Below are 20,548 nucleotides of genomic sequence, written 5' to 3'. Positions count from 1 at the left end.
CTCTGTCAAAGTTTGGCAGAGCAGTGTTACCTTCTGTAGAGCTTTTTTGACTGAAGCCTGGAGAGCACAGTAGAGGAGGCCTTTTCAGCACCCTGTATTTGTGCTGTGATTGCAACATGCTTTCTCTGAGTCCTAGCAGGTCTTATCAGTCCTGTGGACCCAAGATAAGAGAGGTAGGCAGGCTTCTGTGCCTTTTGGGGAGACTTCTTCCACAGTTGTAATGTGGGATTCCCGAAGACTTCGTTTGATGTATTAATTTACTTTTTTTATTTTTTTCATACTAGGGTCACTTTCACATGCTGAAGTGCTGGACTGCTATCCAGTCTGTTGGACTGCAACGTCAGTACCTTAAAATTGGTGTAGACTTCTTGTATTTCTTGTACCTAAATTTTTGAAACAGTTACAGCTTTAAGAGGCTCATGGGCTCATGTTAAAATGAGCATTAGATTTTGACTTAGAAATGAGCTTGAAAACTCTTGTCTGTTCAGGAACCTTATCTGAAAGGTGAAAATCACTGGGATGCATTTAGAGGCAGATGTTTAATTAACTTCTCTTTTTCATTTTGAAATCTGGAATCTCTGACTTTGGGTTCAGGACTGCCTTTTGACCTGTCTCTAGTTAAAAGGGATTGTGCTTCTCAAGTGAGATAAGAGAAGAGGTTGTGTCTCCCTCCTGCTCAGGCTCGTTCATTTAACTTTTTCACACCATGTTTTCATCTCCTTTGAATTCAGTGAGACTTCCTTGTGCAGACTGCATCGGTGGAAGTGAGTGATGCACATTACAAGGGCTCATGAAATGAGAACAGTGAGGTTCTCATTACAGGATGGAATAGAGTAATTGAAGCTACACTGTAAGAAATACATGCTGGAAGTTGGGAAGCCTTAAACATTTTGTAGCATAGTCTCATTCAATCTACAGAGAGGAGAAAAGGGCTTCTTTTCTTCCAAGCTTCATGTACGTTTACGTTTGTTAAACCTCATGCAGCTCCTGGTGCACAAATCTTCCAGCTTGTTGAAATATTTCTGAACGTTGGCTCTTCATTCTGGTGCATCCTCTTCACTTGGTACCATCCACAAACTTTCTGAGGGTGTAGATGTAGACAAGCTTTGGCAAGTACAGGCAAAGAGAGATGATAGGGCATCCATCTGTATTTTGTGTCAGCCAGGTGTTTGCTTTTTTCAGGAAGGCTGGGTAGAGATGCTGTAAGTCTGATGGAAGTGGTAAGAGAAAATGCTGATTATTATAAAGTCATGACTCTGCATTTGGGTACTAAACAAGGTTAAATGCCAGAAATGCATTTCTCAGCTAGCTGCAGTAACTGGGAAATTCTGCCCCTGCTATTGCCCACATTGCTGGTCACCAATGATGTTGTGGGACCAGATACAAACTGTTTGGATGCATAGCTGCTTCTAGAGTCTCTGAATTCCCACTGATATCCAGGTGGGCGTAAGTGCCTACGTAGGATGTCTCAGTGTGGTTTTGGATCCAATATGGAAGGCCAGTCAGGGCAAAGAAAACTGAGTAGGTTGGACTGCAGCCTCCAGGGAACGAGCAATAACTCAAAGGACTCCTAGTGAAACGGTAGATCCACTCTGTCCTTGGGGAAAAAGAGGAAGAACAGAAGAGGCATGGTCTGTTGGTTTTAAGCCTGGCTCTGGTTATCAAGAGGAGAGTGAGCGATGAAGATGGCACTTGTAAAGAGCACTGGCCCTGGTGGTTTGTTCTGTTTCTTAGGTGCTTTAGATTGGTGAATTGTCACTGGGGAGGGTATTTTACTTTCTTCATTGAGTGTAGAGGGAGACGATGCCTGGTTTAGAGCAGACATCTGAGGCTCGGCAAGCTCAATCCCTGTCCAGTGGTAGTGAGTGTTTTCTGTGTGCAACAGGGCGGTGCTGCCCTCCAGGTGACTGCAAGAGCCTCCGCTGATATGGGAAGCAGGGCAGTGCAGTCATGGTAGGATTATAAGATGATACGATATCCCCTGAGGAAACCTTCAGCTCTGCTGAATTCTCTTGTCTGGGAGAGGAGCTGTCTGGCATTCATCCACAGCTGGTCCATGAGCTGAAAAGTTAAACCTCTTAAAATTACCATGCTGGGTTTCTTTGTGCTGGGATTTTCTTTCCCCTTCCACAGTGGATGAAAGGGAGAGCATGTTGTGGTCTCCTTGTTTAGCAGTCTTGGAGGCTGGGGCAGGCTGGGACAGGCTGGGACAGAGGTGCAGCCAGATATTCTGCATGTGATCTGCTCTCGGACCTGAGTGTAAACCTGAAATGACACTGGAGCAAGACCTAAGACTCTTGTTTTAAATTTGCTTGAATTGCACTTGTAAATAACAGCTAACTTAGAGGCGAAGCATGGTTAATAAGGACAGGACTAAAAGCCACGTGAAGTTTATTAAACTGTATTTGTGTTATTTTTTGTTCTTCCCTTTAAATATTAACTTCCTTTTAACTTTGAGGAAATGGTTAAACTAAGATTTACAGTGCAACAGTGGAGAAATTGAGAAGGGGATGGAATCCGTCAGATGTTTAAAACTGTTCTCTTTTCAGCTTGTTCATATGTATGTAACTAATGAACACTTAGGAGAAAAAGAAAAATCTGTTAAAGATTCAGCATTTCGCATATCTTGTTCAAAGATGTTGTGAAAATAAAAAGGGCTGGAAAAACAGTGTAACTCTTGGAGAGTATTAACATGTGGGAAGGTCCATAACCATGTGCAGAGAACACTGAAGATTTGGATTCCTGTCCCAACTTAGCCCTCGAGCCATTGTAGCTCCTCCAGTACTACCAGAGGACAGAGACAGAATGGTGAAGCCAGCGAAGCAGGATGATGCGATTACAAATGCTATTCGAGTGCCAGCACTAGCAGTCCCATTATTACCATTGTAATTCCAGTGATCGGGTGTGAGGACCTTCCTCCTTTCCTTGCTGTCATTTAGCTGGAGGAAAAACTCCAGTAGCAAGGAAGATAATGTGTAGAAGAGTGAGCTACTGGTAGTACAAGAGTAGATTAAAGAACGAGCAGATTGCTTGTGTGACCAACGTATGTGTAAAACTCCGGATAAGAGCATGGGAGAATATTTTGGTGGTTTAGAGAACAGGGACTTTTTTGCTAGTGAGCAAGGTTGAGCTGACTTCTAAATTAAGGATTTGAAATATCCTTAATATGAAAGATGTAGTCACTGTTAAGCACAGTGGTGAGTGGGGCTGTAGTGGGAAGTGTGGATTATTGTTTATTTTAATGAACTTGTCAGTTTGGTTGCCTGCCTTTTGAGGCTGAAATCATTCCAGCCTTTCCTGTTAGCTGCGTTACACGATTCTGTCAGCTATATGGTCTCGTCATACCAGCTGTAAAATCCAGGATAGATTAGTAATGCAGATGATGATGAACTTCTATGCCCCTCTGAAGTTTTGGCTCCTGATGACTCCTGTGTCTCAGGTGCTCTGGGATGGTGGGGGTGGGCAGCAGCTGCTTTCCCGGACACTAAACAATACTGGGGTCTGGCACAGTGGCAGGTCCTGTTCGTACGAGCTCTCACAGTGAAAGAAGGATGAGAGGGAGTATCCCAGCTTTTGATATGCATCTCCCCAGGCAAACATGAATTGGCAGATACAAAGCATTTTATTTAATTAGAATGATTTCCAGAGATGTGGGAAAAATAGCTCTAACAGTTACGTGGTCTTCTGTTTTACTTCTTTATCTTCAAAATCCAACTTTTTGCTGTTCCTGAACATCACACAGACTAGAGAAGAAAAGCGTAGAGTATTTGTCTAGTGCTGATGTCTGATCTCTCTCTCATGCTGAGATTAGCACGGTATAGTATCTGGTAGTTGGAGGATTTGAGGGAGGCAAAATGAGGAATGCATTTCTTATGGAAAAAGCGAAATAATGACCAGAGTATCGAAGTTACCAGGTCCAAAAGATCTCATCTGGGCCAACAGGTTTGAGCACTCTTTAGAACCCAACTGGCAAGTTTGGGGAAAACTTTAACTCCCTAGGAATACTTTACAGGCCCAATCCTGCAAATCCTTCCTGCTTGAAACTCTACTTGGCTTGTCAGATTAAACTTGAGATTGCTTCTTAACCTATTCCAGGGTGAAGACGCATGGCTCTTTCCCTCTATAGGTTTCACAATTCCAAACCAAATGTGAAACATAAGTCCTTTCCAATGGTTTAAATTATTTTCACACTTGATGCCAGAAAGTTGGGATAATGTCGGGTGGTGATGAAACTGACTACTTCTTACATATTTTTGGCACCAACAAAAATGGTTGGCAGTCTTTCAGGAGCTCTGGTGTGGCTTTTAGTACCATGGCACCAGATTTACAACCCTTCTTCTAAATAATTAAAACCTATATTAAAAAGGGGGGCTGGGGCTACCTCCCAGCTGGAAGATTGGAACAAGGAGGGGAAGTAGTGGAGAGCATCGTAAAGGAGGCTGGAAGAATAAGTCACTAGAGCTTTTGCTGTCTCTGAAACATTCTGACAAAGCCCAACTTGTAATTTAAATGAAGAGGCAGCCCTTTTGGAAACTGCAGGGCAGAGTGGGTCTTGTAAACAGGTATGCTTTCTGCAGGGCCAAGAAATAGTCAATTTTTCTTCATACGTGGGGGCCCTTCTGGGAGATGTCAAGGCATTTGATACTTAATCACTGACCTGTCCCAAAGGGCAAGGTCTCTTTTGAAAGACCTCCAAAGAAGTGTCTCTTGTCTCTTTTGAGGCAAGGGACTAGTTGTTATCGTCATGCTTTGCAGCCGTGGCAAATAGAGACACTGATTTTTATTTTTTTTATTTTTCTTTTTCTTCCCAAGTGCACTTTTGAAATTAGTCACCCTTTCTGAGAGATCCTGGTTTCCCCTGAATGTTCAGTTAGTATGGCTGTCAAAAGAGGATAGCTCTCATTTCTGCTAGCAGAAATTCCTCTTGCTAGAAGCACTAGGCCAAAGGGATTTCCTGGGTGTACGTGAGGACTGGATTTGGCAGGGAGGTGTGGAAATGTACAATATACAGTATGTATGTAATGTATATTATAAATCATATTAGTACAGTCAGCTGTTGAATATATAGTATTTGCATGTACGTGCAGAGCATTTATTTGGATGGTTGCCTGGCTGGCACAGAACACAGTGGGAGGGGCAAAAAAAACGTCTGGTCTCTCTTTGTATATATAGGATGGGCGTTAGAGGCATGCGACCTAGCAGGACCCCTTTGTGAGCTCCTTTACCTATAAGGTGTACCATAGGCACAATCTGATGCCTCCTGGCAGGACAGATGAGGCTTCCTGTTGCTAGAAGGAGAAGTTGGGTCAGACCTAGTGAGTTCTCTCCGGGGGGTATACAGCAAAGAGCTGTATTTTGAGACTTAATGGCAATACAAATAATCAGTTGATTTGTAGAATGAAAAGTAAGAAAGAAACCCTCATTGTACGTGTTCACTTTCTCCAATGTGTTATAACCTCACTGTTGATTACTAAATCTGGAGGGTTTGTTAAGTTTCAGGGTGATATCTTTGTTTTCGCTCTCTCCTTTTCATGCCAGAAAAGGAGTGGAAAAGGCATAAAAGAACCTTTAAAACTCTGGGTTGCAAGCAGAGGAGGGCTCTCCTGGGGCAGAAGCTGCCTTCCAAAGATGTTCTTGCCAGCCCTGGTGTAAGGTCTGGACTTGGTGCAAGAAAGGCAGGGGTTTAGTGCTCTGACCTGTAGTCTATGGAGTCTACTCTTATTTAGACAGGGTCTTTCTCTTCCTTGTGTTACTTATCCCGGGGATGGTGGAAAATCTTGTAACTGGGAAGGTACAACAGTCCATTCCCAGCTTGACCTCTGAAACCCGACCCATGGATTGCAGGGAGAGCAGTGCTTACTATGTGGCCACTACTGTAGTCAAGAAGAGGTGCTCGGTCCCCGTACAAAAAAAATGGGGGTGGCTCTGCAAGTGGCACTTCCAACATCACTTCAATTCACTTAGTGTTGTCTGCCAGAGTGATATACATAGGCGGCCTCCTGTTTGCAGGCAATCTCACCCTTTTGCTCACTGAGATAGTAAATGCCATTTAATAACAATGCAATTCTAGCTGGCAATTAGAAAGGTGATTATGAAAGGATTTCTGTTGATAGAATTCATTTGTCCTCATGTGAGCTGAGCATCTCGTAAGACATACGTATTTATGCTTCCAGCTAGAGTGGTGCTGTAGCTGGAGGGAGAGGAAGAAGGGAAAGGAAAGGTGTTGACAAGAACCCCTACCTTTGTACATGTACAGTGCACAATGTTTCTAAATAGTACTCAGTGATATGAAAAATAAATATGAGAAGCAGATGAAGTTCTTTAGTCTGTATTACGCAGACTAAATACGATCATAATCACTTTACGTTTCCTCACACTGTAAATAATGATGGCTGTGAAGTGGTCTAGGTTCAGACTGGGTTGATAGACAAGGTTAGGATACCAAACTGATGGGGTTGTTTTCTTCTCTTTTGTGGACAGGTTGGCTATATCCAAATTGGATCAGAGCACATGCTAATACAACCAGTGAATACATCAGAGACCTCATTTAGTGGAAAAGAACACTTCATCAGGCGTAGACGATCCACAAAATCAAGCCATCCCATGAAGTCGCACATTCCTGATGAGCACTGCAAGGTTGTAGCAGGTGAGCTTGAAGTGGCTCAAGAGAACAGCCATGAGTATGCAATTATATTTTTAACTGTTATTCTGCCAGATATGTCTGTATTTTGTAATTCGAGTGTTCAGGCAGCTGGAGCTAGTGAAAAATGGTATGTCTTAATGAATCCTTCTGCTACTTCAGGCAGAAGGAGACCCATCACAAATATCAAAATTGTTAGGACCTATGCTGTACCATTCAATTTGTAAGAAGATAAATTTTATGATGGGTCAGAGTAAACTTCTGCTTTAATCATGCAATGTGACCACTGCTCGGCAAGGTATTGACAACGTTTTTAGCAAAGGTCCAGGTTTTGAAACTGAAGTCAGTGGTGAGGCGTCCTCTTTTGTCTGACTTTTCTACTAGAGTTGTGCCAAGCAGGCATGGTTAGGATGGTGATCCTTGTGTTTCAGAATGCAGAAAGGGTCACTGCAGATACTTTTGTATAATTTAATCAGAAGTATCATTTGTGGAGTCCAGCTCCAGGGATCCAGCTCATAACAGGATGAAAAGATATCTGGAGAGGGGAAGAGATGCACTGTTTCTTTTGTACAACAATCTACTTTCGTTTTCAGCTTCTCACATGTCATCATTTTTACTTTTGTCTAGCAGAGCACACCATCCGTAATAGAGTATATCAGGGTATGCAGTCAACTTTGTATTTTTTTTTTAATTGCTTTCGTATAGGCTTATATGCATTTGAAACTGTCAGAGGTAGTTGAGCAAGGTAACTTTTTTAACTAGGAGCTTGGTTTTGCTTTTTCTTTCTGGTGTTTGACTTGTCAAACTTAGGCTCCAGCGGTCATGCTATAGGACTTTTTGTTTCTTTGAGTGGCAGCTTTTAAACTGCTTGCTTGAAGGTTTTGTGAGATAAATTAAACTGTTTTCTTTTAGCTTTTGCCTTGTGTTAGAGGGAAGGAGCTCACAGAGACAGCAAAGAAACTTTTAAGGTCTCTAGCTTTCCTGGAGATGTGTGAACCCAGGTTTGACATCCGAGTCCAAAATGCGATAGCAACTCGTATAGATATCCTTAGGCTAACTTTAATCTAGCTGGATTGGGTATTGAAGGAAGTACCTCTGTGACAGCAGGGAGCTTGTGTGAGTGAGGTGGTGGAGTGCTTGAGCAGTTCTTGTCTGCCATTCTGTTTTGCTGGCTGTGGATACAGTAGCCACTGAAATGCAAATGTGCCTCATGTGTACGAAGCTATTCTGGACCAAACAACAACCTCTCAAGCAATTTCTAGTGCTTTTATCCTTAAATAGCAATATGAGGTAGATTGTTTCAATGGGACTTCCTAAGAAATGGCAATGACTTGGATTTTAATTATGTGCCTGGCATTCTTTAATGCTCTGGACTCAGTTTCCAGTGTCATGCTGACACACCTTGCCAGTGTTAAGATCCTGGACTTACATCCTATGATTCTCCATGGATATAGGAGGTGCTGGTGGCATGTTCCAAATTGTCAGTCTTCAGTTGTGACCCAGCGTGACACTGTTAAAGTTGTTTTTTAAATTAAAATAAATTAAAAAAAGTCATGATTGTGGATCTGATTTTAAGCCCTAGAGTCCCCATTGGAATGGGAGACTAATAATAAGGAGATCTAATTATTTGGTAATGATCTTCTGCCAATACTTTTCTCCTGTCTTTCATATTCCTCCAGCCAAGGCACCACAGAAGGTCAGTACCTTTACTATGTTTTTGCATTTAAAGAGTGTGTGCCTGTGAGCTGCTGCAAACTTTGCTGATGTTCTAATGCTTAGCAGCTGAAATTCTGAAAAGATGCAGCTGTCTTGCACCCTTTTTGTTCGAGTGGGGATTTTTTTGTTTGATGTTAATAATAAAACAGCTGTTGATAGTATTATTTCCTACCATTTTTCAAGAGAACATGGCTACCCCTATTCACTGATCATATCCTGTCTTCTCCCATTTTTAAAGCCAAATAGTCAGATTGTCAGCTAGTATAAACCGGCCTAGTTTTTGGCTTCTTTGGAGCAATTGAATTTTATCCTTTCTGGAAATCTGTGTGGGTAGGTTGCATAGAGGGTATTTTTTATGAACTCTGTGAAATCTCTTCTTCGGGTTTCAGTGTGTCTGTATGTTCTGTTCCTTTTATTGCGCTCCTGTCCCATTACCCCACCAATATTTTAGCTTCTGCCTTGTACTGGATGGGCTGCATGCTAAATGGAGGCTGCGGGGCAAGGCATCTACGCAGTCTTCTACTGGACTGCCAGAGGGACAAAATGGGAAGCAGGATGGCAGATTTAATGGGTGCAAGAGTAAGACTTGCTAGTATGGGAACAGTTGAGTGCTGTTGTTGGACACAAAAGGGACATGGCAACAGTGGGAGGCACAAAAGACTTTCCTTATTTGCAACAGCAGTGGAAGCAGAAGTCTGAAGGAACTAACTGGAATAGGCAGTCATGAACTTAGTTTGCCTGTATCTCTCAGTTTTTGTATCTCTCAAGTTTTGAATTTAACCAAGCCTGTGAACCAGCAGAGATGACCCGTGCTTGCTCATAAGGTTGCCTCCTAGCTGGCATTGCTTGTTGGTAAATGCTATAGCCAGGACCTTTATTTTCTCTTGTGTGGAGTTGAGCTCTTAGTAGTTCCGCAGGTTTATCATTCTCATGGGTTCAGACCAAGCCAATCTTCTTTTTGATTCTCTGAGTATGAATTCTTGGTTCTGCTTAAAGTTACAGATCCCCTATGTCTGTTTTAGAGGAGATATCAGAATTCAGCACCGTTCTGATTTCCTAACCAAGTACTGTAGGTGCTGCAGCACGGTGTTCATAGAAAATTCATTACAAAATGCTTACACTGTAAAATAAGACAGCCATTAGTTAAAAGCTGAATTGAACCACAATCAGTCCAGGAAATCTTCCTCATCCGTTTTGCCACTGAACCTTCTGTCTAGGGGCAGGGTGCTGCCTGTCCTCGGCAGAAGTGAAATTCCCTCCCTGAGAAGAGGGACTAAAGGAAAGGAAATTGGGGAGACACTGGGTAATAATATGGGATCACAGATGGAAAGAGGAGGTGAGTACCAAGGTATCAGAACCATAAAAATAAGACACTAAAAGGAAACGCTGAAAAAAAGTGTTTGCAGTAGCAACTACTGCTTCCTGAAGACATCTGGGGACCCACTACACGCTGCTCTTGTCTGCTTTGTGAATGTGAATAGACCCCACGGTTGCTGGGATCCTCCTTGCAAGCTTTTTCCTCCTCAGGTTGCCCCAGAGGTAGCTGACAGGCAGGTCGTGAGCTTGGGGAACATTATGGCATGAGGTATGTGGACCCTTGGTCTTACATGATGTGGTTGCCCCATGCGTCAGCAAAATTAATTACATACCTGTTAGGTTCCTAATCCACGGACAGCCTGAGGAACTAGAATTCCCTACTGCAAGAAAAGTCGTTGAGAATCTCCATATTTGCGGGGCTAAGAGCACACATGCACACACTGCTACTATAGCTCAGCTCGTGCAAAGGTGGTGGCCAGGCCACGTGGGCTGAGTGAGTATCTGAGTTCAGAGGCAAAGGGAGACTGGTAATCTGATGTAAAATTTATTTAAGGCTATGGATCTTGTTCTGTGACTAAGCTAGGACTGGATTTAAGGGGAGAGCATGGGCTTCTCTGACTCTTGCATGAGACCAGGATAGCTTTAGTCCCTCCCCCAGCAGGTAGATGAGGAAAATCTGGGACTGTGTGATTCCCTGCCCTGCTCCGAGATCACACAGGAGTTTGCAAAACAGCTGGGAATGGAATTTGTATCCCTTGGGTGCTGATTCTTTGTGTTGACCGCAGGCTGGCTATGCTAAAAAGTGAGCAAGTCACTGGACTGCTGCACAGTGGGGAGTGCTGCTTCCTCGTGCAAACAGCCACTGCTTCAAGTAGCCGTGTCATAAAATAATGAAATTGCTCATGGGCTTTGCCACTTAAAGGCAGACTCCAGAATGTTTTTCATTGTTGCGGGAAAGAAATGTAAGTCATGGTTGTTAATAGGCTTAGCACGTTAACGACCTAATTGACTCCTGTCTGGTTTGGATTAACTTTTGTGCACAAGGAGTTTAGAAACAAAGAAATTAATCCTGTCTGACACACAAAAGGTCCATTCCTAATGAAATTGTGTGGAACTGATGATCTAGGGGCATGCTTCCAGAGTTTCTCCTGGGATAGGTCTCTTTACTACGGTACTCACCAACATCGTCAGAGGGAAGGACTGATCAGATTTGAACTAGAAGTTATTTTTCACCGGCTTGTAATTTGGCTCACCCATGCTAAAACTTGGCAGGAAAGAATGGAGGTTGTAAATACTTAGGAAATATTCACATGCTAAGCATTTTAGATACACATCCTCTATTGTGAAACAACATAGACAGAAAAATACATCTTTGTGTAAATACGATCAATATAAAACAAGTATTTTTCAAAGCCACAGAATTGCCATGCTTGGGCATTTTCCAGTCCTTTGCTGCTGTTCTTGTATTTTCTGAACAAACAAGAATCACCTCTAAAGATATTTTCTTCTTAAAATGTTGTAATTCAGCAGTACCTGGTATGATCTGGGGTTAGTTGGGATTCAAATAAAATAGAAAGCATCAAATACTGAATTTTTAATGTTAGTTATTGATCATGTCATTAAAAATTTAAACAGGGCTAAATTGCTCAATGGCAGATTTCTGCCGGCAGCAATGATATATGATATATGTGATATATGAACTTAATTGATTATAAAAAAAAAAAAGATGCACAGTGATGTAATGACTTGTGTGAGGGTTTGTAGGGGAAAGAGGAAAGCATTTTGAGAAGGCAAAATTAATTTAATCAAGAAATGCGATGTGTCTGAGGGGATAGAAAGCACAGCTTTCCAAGAGCATTCCTCTTGTGTTCCACCCAGAAGTGTGGTACTGTCCTCACAGGTCCCAGCCATGGGAGAGGGAAACTGAGCTGAACAGTTCCTCAGGGCTAGGTAATGCTAGCAGTCTGGTTTGGGAAGTGGTTGTTAAAATCTCTAAAACAACTCCTTTAGTCTAAGTGGCATAACATGTCCTACAGCACTTGAAATTATTTTTAGAGCAGCAGCAGAACTTTGTGGGAGCCAAATTTCTCCTGGAATAATCTGTAAAAGAGGATTAATCTGGCTGTAGTTAGGAATGGGAAAGTACTTAGGGTCTTGCATGACTGGATCTTTGAGATTTGAATCTGAAAGTGCCTATTAATGGGTTAAAAAAAAAACATCCCAGGTCTGTGGATTCAGGGCTGATGTTTTAATTCCTTTGTTTAAATTCTGAAGTGCTCCAGCAGCAAAGGACGGATCCTCTCACCATGGGCCAGGTGCTATTGTTAGTCATATGATATGTGTATACATATTATTTTTATCACCTGTCATCCAGCAGGAGAAAGAGTTCAAGTCACAATGCACATTTCTGCTCAGGCATGAACATGAGCCCCTGTGAGGCAAACAGAAAACCTATTAAAAGGTTTCCAGGTGCATATGCTGTGAGGGGGAAGGAAGGAAAGGTTGGGTTTCATTTGCTCTGAAGCATGGCATCATTAGGAACATGGGAAATAGCTTCACACCAGTGATGTGAAACACTTCTTCAGTTCTCATCTCTAGACACTGGGCTGCATCTGGGATACAAGCCTGCTATCACACGCTATTCTGATTTTAAAGAGTGAGTTTGACAACTTTCTCGTCAAAGGTCCCGGACTAGTGGTCTTTCTGGAGAAAGAATGGAGTCATAGGGAGTTTTGTTTGTAGGTTTTAATACATGTAAGTAAGAATTTTGCTACAGGTGAGCCAAGTGGGGAGAGAAAGAGATCTCTTTTAATGCATCATACGTGATTTTTGCAGTGCCCTCAGGTTTAGCCTAGACCTCCATGAATAGCCTTCTCAATTTACTTGTGGGGACAAGAGGTAGCTGCAGGGCTAATCTGTGTTTCAGCAGTATCTGGGATTCCCACCAATCTCTAACCCCATAGGAAGAGCTCATGGCAAAGGGGAAATGGGCAGACCAGAGAGGACCACGGGGAAGCTATACCATCTGCTTTATTAACCTCCTGTACCTAAGAGTGGAGGTAGAAGACACCTGAGATAGGGCTTCTTTCATTGCCTTGTGTCTCTGCAACCTTATAATATATACAATAAAGCTGTTTCTGCATGACAATATCCACCACACGCTCAGCTGCAGTAAATGGATATAGTTATGCTAACTATCACGGAACAACAGTAGTTTAACTAATTTGCTGAGATTTGGTCGCATATTTTGCATGTTTCCTATGCCATCAAAGTCTCTTTTCTTGGTGAGAGAAAATACCAATGTTAAAGACAGAATCAAACCATGTTTTGAAAGCACAGGAATCTCCTTTAACCGTGTCATAAAACTTCCAATTTATTTGGGGAAAGTAAGTTCTGTTATAACTTTTCCAAAGGTCTCCAGTGATGTATTAAAGTCCCCTTACATAGAAGGGATTTGATATTAAAATATGGTCCAGGAGCATGAGAGAGAGCAGCTTGTCTTTAGAGGGAAGGTTGTTATTTCATGTTTATGATACAGACCTCATAAATTACTCTTAAATGTGGGTTTGCTTTAAACCCTTTTGTCAGTTTAAATGAACCGGTTTTCACTTAATGCAAATGTGCTGCATGGAGAGAAGCATATAGTGAAAAACAGGAAGATCAACATTTTAATTCACAAAATAACAATGTGTTGCTTCTCTGTCTAGTTACTGTTTTAACGATTGATCAAAGCTGGTAATAATTTAAATAAGCGCTCGTATGCAGGTATCAAATATAGGGAATGTTTTCCCCGAACAGGTATAAATCCTAAACACATGTTACTGCTACGTTGTATTTCCTCCTCTTTAATCATTGTCTCTTAGCTGTGTTTTCTCTGCAGGTTTGACTTGGCCTGAAATAACAGTTATTATGGCCAAAAAACACGTGCACTAAAAATAGAGAGATGTAATGCAACCTGTATTAGTCCATATTAGGAAGCATCTGTTGAAGAATTAAAGCAAGGATTTCAACAATGGGCTATGCAGAAGATGTAACGTGATTAGGTGTTTGCACACATAGAAGTATTCCCTGTATCAGAAATTGAGCACTTTACCCATGGGAGTGTGTCTCACTTGTGTGGATAAATCCCTTGGTTTTTCCAGGTCCCTGGTCTTCCAAACAGGGAGTCTGGATTTTCCGTGTAAGTGTGTGATTGTTTCCTTATGGCTGATAAACAGCAGCCTTTTGGAGCAGCCTACCATTCAGAAGTGTCCTTTTCCATCACATGTGGCAAGTGAAGTTTTATTGCTGGTCTGTTCTGGATGAAGCCCTCAGCATGAGGGCAGCATGGATAATGTGGAGCACGAGGGACTCCAGTTTCTTCTTCCTCTACTGTCAAGGTGCAAAAGAGACAAAAAAAGAGGACATGCAAATACACATAGTGTATGGATTTCTTCCTCTGGAAGTAGAGCTGTGCTGCTCCTTCACTTGGTTCCTAATAAAACGTAGTGCTGGTTTCCATTAGAGTTTAACAAAATCCAAACTTCCAGGTGGTAGTGAGCTAGGTTGTCTGGTGTATGCTGTCCTTGTCTGGGGCCGTTCACAGCTATTCCAGTGGTCATTCTGGCTAGAAGGGCAGACAGGTGGCTCTAAGGAGTCTAAGGTACATCACTTACCTTTTAGCTGTCTCTGTTTTTTCCATATTATCATAAATCATAGCTCAGGGTTAGAGCTAGGAGTTGGGAATTGGTACTCTGTCGGCATCAATTCCTAATGTTGTTTGACCTTTGATCTTCATCAGATCCCTTGGGGTATCACTTAAAAAAGCTACCAAGTGTTGGACACCTACACGTTTGTATGGCCAAGATGGGAACACTTTGGGGCAGGTTTTGCCTCTATTCAAAAGCTCCAAGCTTCCTTTGAGGTAGTTTCTAATTATGAGTGATCAGTCATAGATGTGCCAAACTGTGAACTTGCGACTGAAGGCATAGAAAATTAGAGGTCCTTTAGACTAGAACCTCTAACTCTTAAACAGTTTCTTTATTTGCTAATTAGGGCTACTAAATCTGAGCTAGTACCAAGAACCTGTGGATCTGAAAGTTGCTCTATAAACTGCCAGTTTCTTTCTCAGCTGATCTGTTCCTGTGTAGTTTGACATATCTGTATACATTAGGGATTAAAAATAACTATTATGCTACTTTTTACTTCACTTTGACCTGCTGAGCCAACACTGTTATGGGAGATGAACTTGTATTGTTTACTAGCTTTTGCAAATCACCAGAAGTAAATTGCCTGGCTTTCAAGGAGGTCTGTGCCGCCTCCCTCGAGATATAGGTGTAATGGTGAGGTCAGACTCTAGGAGGGGAGGCCCTGGTTTGGTGAGTCCCTGTGCTCTTCCAGCCTCAGCAGAAGTGATTGAGTTCAGCTTCCAAAGCCCAGGATGAGTTGGTAAGGCTGGCAGTTGTAAAAACATGCTTTCCAAGCTAAGCACGTTTGCTAAAGGCTCATTAAAATAAAATAAATCTGGAGGCCAGTGATGCCATTTTTCACGGTATAACTGCAGCCAAACATTTTGTAGTCTCTAAAGCCCTAAAGTGGATTAGGACTGTGTTTTGTGACTGGTCTCAGATCTGCTGAGTTTAAGTGGTCAAAACTGAGGAGTCTGAATTCAGAGTCTTGTACATCACTCCTTATCACTTGGACATAATTATATTTGTGTTATAGGATCTTCTCCCATTGCCCCAAGCAAGGTGGAATCTTTGTGTGTCTGTCACAAACAAAGGAAATAAATTCTGCTTCAGAGAATTTACAACTAGTAACGGAGAAAATCAAATGTAGGATGAGAGACTGAGGCACAAAGGCTAAGAGGGAGTGGCGGAGCAGATATTTCCATTCCCACTTTAACGGTCATACCATTAAGCCATGCTCACCGTGCCTGCTTTCTGGACCATTAAATTGTCTTCTGTGTCTTACACGAGTGAGTCCGTGTTTCTAGCTGGATGGAAAGCCTACAATGAAGGTGTGCTTTTGAAAGGAGACAAGTGCACATTGTTCAAGAGGTGGCAATCTTTGAGACCCTGCTGCCAAATTGAACCAGCAAGCGGACAGCGAATCATAGTGCTTATCCTGTGCTGTCTTACAGGCCTGCCATTAAAGACAAAGTCCTAATGTGTTGACGACTGAGCATGTTTTTGCAGAAGAAAAAGGTTTTAACTGATGTGTCCAAGCCACAGACTAACTTGGATAACAATCCTTGCAATAAAATGTCCGTGGTGTTTTGAGATGCAGCACAGAGTTCATGACTTCTGTGTCAAATTATCGTTTGCTGCTGTGCCAGACAAATAGTCATGAACTTGTGATTTGCTATGAAAGTGTCCGTGTGAAAAAAACAAAACAAAACCCAACAAATATTTTTGGGAGTTGGATTAGGGAGCAATGGATCATTCTGCTATGCGATGATTTTTCTACCAGTTGATGCATGATTTTGTCAGCCATTCTAGTCAGAAAGAAATTGAAGGTGTATAACCATTTTGTAGCACAAGGCATTAAAAATGAGAGGGCAGCTCTCAGTCTGCAATCAGCTGTGAGTGTTGAATGAGCAACCATTTTTAATCCCTGAGCTTCAGACTACGCACTGGCATCAGCTACCTGTGGTAAATCTGAAATCCCAAGCTTTTAATGGAGGTATAAAAGTCCAGTGCACAGGGACAACTTTGTGTTGTGTCCTGGCAGAGGTGAAGTTCCCATGGCTGGAAATAGACTGGGAGGTGCTGACTGTGGTGGTGCCTCCAATAGGGTCTGTTCTTAGTTTCCTTCTTCAGTTCTTGCTTGTCTACTCCAAGGTGGATGCCACAGAAAACGTGTCAAGGAAGCAACTGTGTGGAGCAAGGCCCCTGGAGCTGAAGTGTGGCTTTTTGTGTGTGTGTGTGTGTTTTTTGTTTTGTTTTTTTTTTTTTTTTTCTCCTTCAGGAGATAGGTGCTTTGAAAAGAACCTCTTTGCTGTTGTATGGATGAGAGCTGCAGCTGCAAGGTAACCAATGCACAGAGCTTTGGATTTAAAGCCCACAGGAGACAGTCAAGGGATGTTTCTGGTGATGTCCATGAATTTTTGAGCTGCCCGTCTTTATGTGCGTGTGGTGATCTCACAGCTCTGAGCCATCCTGGGAGCTGTGGTTGCTCTTATAGCTCAGGCTGTGTTAGCACATATCCTTCAGTGGGCTGACTTCTGCAGCCAATGTTTTGTCATCCTGGAAGTCTCACAGCTCTAAACCTGTTCAAAATTGTCTTGCTTTTAACTGTGAGCAACCTAATCCCCAGTCTGAGCAAACAAGGCTGCTGACTTCTATAGCTTGTGTGCATCCACCGTGGTGATGCTCTGCAGTCAGTCTTTTGAAGAAGCTGTTCGATAAGTGGTTTGGAAGCCGCTCTGCTGTCAGATACAAACATGAGGAGTAGATTGACTTAACTGTAGCATATTTCTTTTGAGGTGTTTTTAAATAACACACACTCTTCTCTATGTTTCAACCCACCACCTCTTGATCTCAATTCAAACTAAGAAAGAAGCCTGCCTGTATCCTCTTTAGGTTTTGCTTTTGCTTAGGACCTGGGATGTAAATGCTGCTGTTAACTTCCACTTTCTGTTTCACTTCTTTTCTGGGCTCCACCTTACACCTTGCCTTCTTGATTTGAAGTGAAATCAAGGCATTATGCTAAATTTGAAAATTTCTTTGAAATTAATGTAGTTTCTAGATTAAATAGCAATGTCTAAGAGACATAGATGCAGTATAAAGATTGTTTAAACACAGAATTGATAGCATTTTGAGAGGTGTTTGCATCCTATATCTAGTACCAGAGAAACTTTGTGACATCTTCTCCCTCTGATAATTCAGCAAACTTGCCCTTCCTCTGATTGGTGTATGGTTGTAGGTTAACTAGTAAGCATATACTGCAAGAACTTCCTTTCTTTAATTTCTAGGCTTGATTTGTGTGCAAGATCTCTTTTTTTCTTTCTCTCTTGCTTTGGAGAGGTGATGATTTTTATTTTTAAGTGAAACCAGTAAAACCCACCTAATGTGAGTAGCAGTGAAAGATTCTCTAGAAGCTCCTGGGGCACAAGGAAAACTAGTGTTAGCTGTTTGCCCCACTCACATGCTCTTGCCTTCTTTTTGTGCTTCTGAAGTAACAGTGTAAAGGAAAACATAGCTTGCCCTCCGTGTGAGGGTATGTAGAGATGTTAAAGGGGTCATGGGTGGAGAGAAGTTAGCAGACGGCTTCCTGAGGAAGAACCAGAGAGGATTTTTAAGGCAGCAATAGAAAAGAGCTTCTAGGGAGAAGCCTGGCCTTGCAGAAAGGACTCTGCAATTTTACTTTTATTTGTGGCTTTTGTTGAACTGCATCCAGAAACTTTCAGTAGGTTTAACTAGAATGAGGTAGCTAAAATTACAAAAGGAAAGATTAGTGAAAAAAAAAAGTGTAAGGCTATAGGAGAAGAAGTTTCTTTTCATATGAGCCTGGGAAATACTGTTGGAAGGGAGGTAGGAGGAGCAGGAAGAGACTCTGCAGTTATAGCAAGAATGTGCCAAAACCCAGACACTGCTAGACAGGGCTTTTGGTGTGTAATAGGAAAAGGTCATTTGGGGCGGTTGCTTTGGAATTGTACATCTGTCGGGTTGCCATAAAAAGCACTGAACATAAGGAGTTTTCTACTGAGGCTTCAGAAGAGCTCCGTTGTGCTTCTGATTACAGTAGGGACTATATATTTTTTGCCATTCTGACGAAGATTGCAAAGACTGCTAGACTGCAGAATGTGATAAGATCATGTTGCTTTGTAAGTGGCTAGACAAGGAAAAGTAAAAGCCTGTAAACAAAAGCCGGCCAATGAATTTGTGCAATGTTACATCCATTTTATACTGAGGATCTGGGGTGTACTGCCCTTCTCCCATCACCTAACAGTCCTGAATTTTGTAGAATCTTTGGCCAGATAGACTCTGTAACACACTGTCAAAGTGACTGGCAAAAGAGTAATATCCCTTGTGCCTAGTCACTCCTAGCATATACGTGCTGTGTTGTAGATTGACTGTTTCAGCTCATATTTCACATCAAATTGTCTGACCTCTTAAGCAGGGAACACCTGACTCCTAAAATAGTGTGCAGTGTGGATATGTATGCTCCCCGCAATGTAAACTCCTCTGACAGGCTCCTGCCCATGTTTTATGGCCTCTTATGCCTTCACACTAACACTTAACATCTGCACCACAAAATTTGTAACATCAGTTTGTTCAAATAAAGAATCCACCAAGCATTTAATCCTTGTTTTAATGGCTGATGTTTATTTTACTTTGGGGTTTCGTGTACTCATGGAGGGATTCTCTGCCCATAGTCCATAAATCATGTGGGGCAGGAGTGAGACTTCTCTGGGCTGGCTTCTTTCTGAAGTGAGGCTCTAGAGATGTGGGGGGTTTTTTTGATACCTTCATAAAGTTGACTTACCTCAGGTATGAGTTGCAGATGCGTTTAATGAGGATTTTTACTCTTGGTTTTGGATCTTTTTCTTGTCTTCATCAAATGTCTACAATAGGGGATGTGTGTATTTCTTTTGTTCTCTTTGTGATGGTTCATCCATGTAAATGATAGTTGTGTTTTCTCCATGTGCTTGATTATGCTGGAAAATTGTTTGCATGTGTGGTAGGCAGGAAGATGCAAATAGAGACCACTCCGAAAGTATCCCTCTGTGAGGACAAAAAGAATAAAGACGAGTTACCCTATAGAGGAGCTACAAACTTAAAAAAAAAAGTTTGCAGGGCAGGGGGACACAAAACATGACACCTGTTCAAGTAGTTTGTGTTGCTTTCCCTTACCTCTTCCGTAGCGGATCATCGGTGACCACCTGGGCTTTTTGTAAGCTCCCTTGAGTCCATTACACGTTGGCTGTTTTAAGTGCTCTGTAAGCTTACACTTGGACAATGTGAGGGAGAGGATGAGAGCGAGAGCCCAGATTCTCTAAGTTAGGTCACTTTGGCTGTGTTTCTAGGCAAGCCTGTGGGGTGATAGTTTTCCACACACAACCTCTAATCCCTACCACCCAGTGGAAAGGAGCCAATCCACAGCTTGAAGTAAAACTCATGGAGGAATGGGGGCCAGAGGCTTTGTGTGAACCAAGACTACCCAGCAATTTGCCAGGAGTCCCTTTACGCTGCTGCTCTCCAGAAGTCACACCTTTCAGAGTTTTGAACAGCTGCCTTCTGCAAAGAGGTGCCAAGTCGAATCGGCAAAGCTTCGCCAATTCCTTCATCTGCCTCTGGAGGAGAGACCATCCCGGGCAATCCCATGGCAAATGACCATGGCATGACCTCTTCTCCACAGAGTGTCTGGCATAGTGGGTTGCTCCTCTGACACAAGTGTATAGGTAGGAGATTTACATCAGCTGAAAACTTTTAATTTATTAGGGGATTACCAGAATAAAAATTTGATGAGGAAGTGCTTCCATGAAGGTTCTGATTGCTAGCAGCAAGACTGGAATAATTTGCATTCTCTTCCTTTTTCTTGGATTTTTCCCCCTGGTATTTAAATGATAACTTTGAAAGTACTGCAGCTAAAGGTGCATGGCTGTGCGGAGGGAGGGATGGGTGGATGAATGGAATGGAATGAAATGAATAAGCAAACAAACAAACGTGAGCTTTTTCACAAAAGTTTGGTGAAGTCATCTCCATTCCATAGTTGGCAAATCAAAGGTGCATTCATCTTTTCTTCTTTCTGGTATCGTGACTCCATTTTATTTTATTGCCTTTCTACAGCACTTGGAAATATAAAGATTCCCTGCTCTGTGGCAGCCTTGTCATGATTGCACAGTTTTCTGTAGCTTTTTTGCAGTCCATGTGAAAACAAGCCTTGAAACTA

The 20,548-nt window shown here is 42.2% G+C and overlaps 1 protein-coding gene across 1 annotated transcript in view; it reads left to right on the top strand.

Moving 5' to 3' along the window:
- ADAMTS17 (ADAM metallopeptidase with thrombospondin type 1 motif 17) overlaps positions 1-20,548 on the top strand; it is a 191,410-nt gene that overhangs the window by 4,947 nt on the left and 165,915 nt on the right. Inside the window, exon 3 of the mRNA XM_063347091.1 lies at positions 6,481-6,646. Coding sequence (XP_063203161.1) covers positions 6,481-6,646 — 166 coding nt within the window. The remainder of the gene's footprint in view (positions 1-6,480; positions 6,647-20,548) is intronic.

Source organism: Chroicocephalus ridibundus, chromosome 9 (assembly GCF_963924245.1).
Source record: "Chroicocephalus ridibundus chromosome 9, bChrRid1.1, whole genome shotgun sequence".
NCBI lineage: Eukaryota > Metazoa > Chordata > Aves > Charadriiformes > Laridae > Chroicocephalus > Chroicocephalus ridibundus.
Note: the sequence above shows the minus strand (reverse complement) of the source record. Positions and strands in the feature narration are given on the sequence as shown.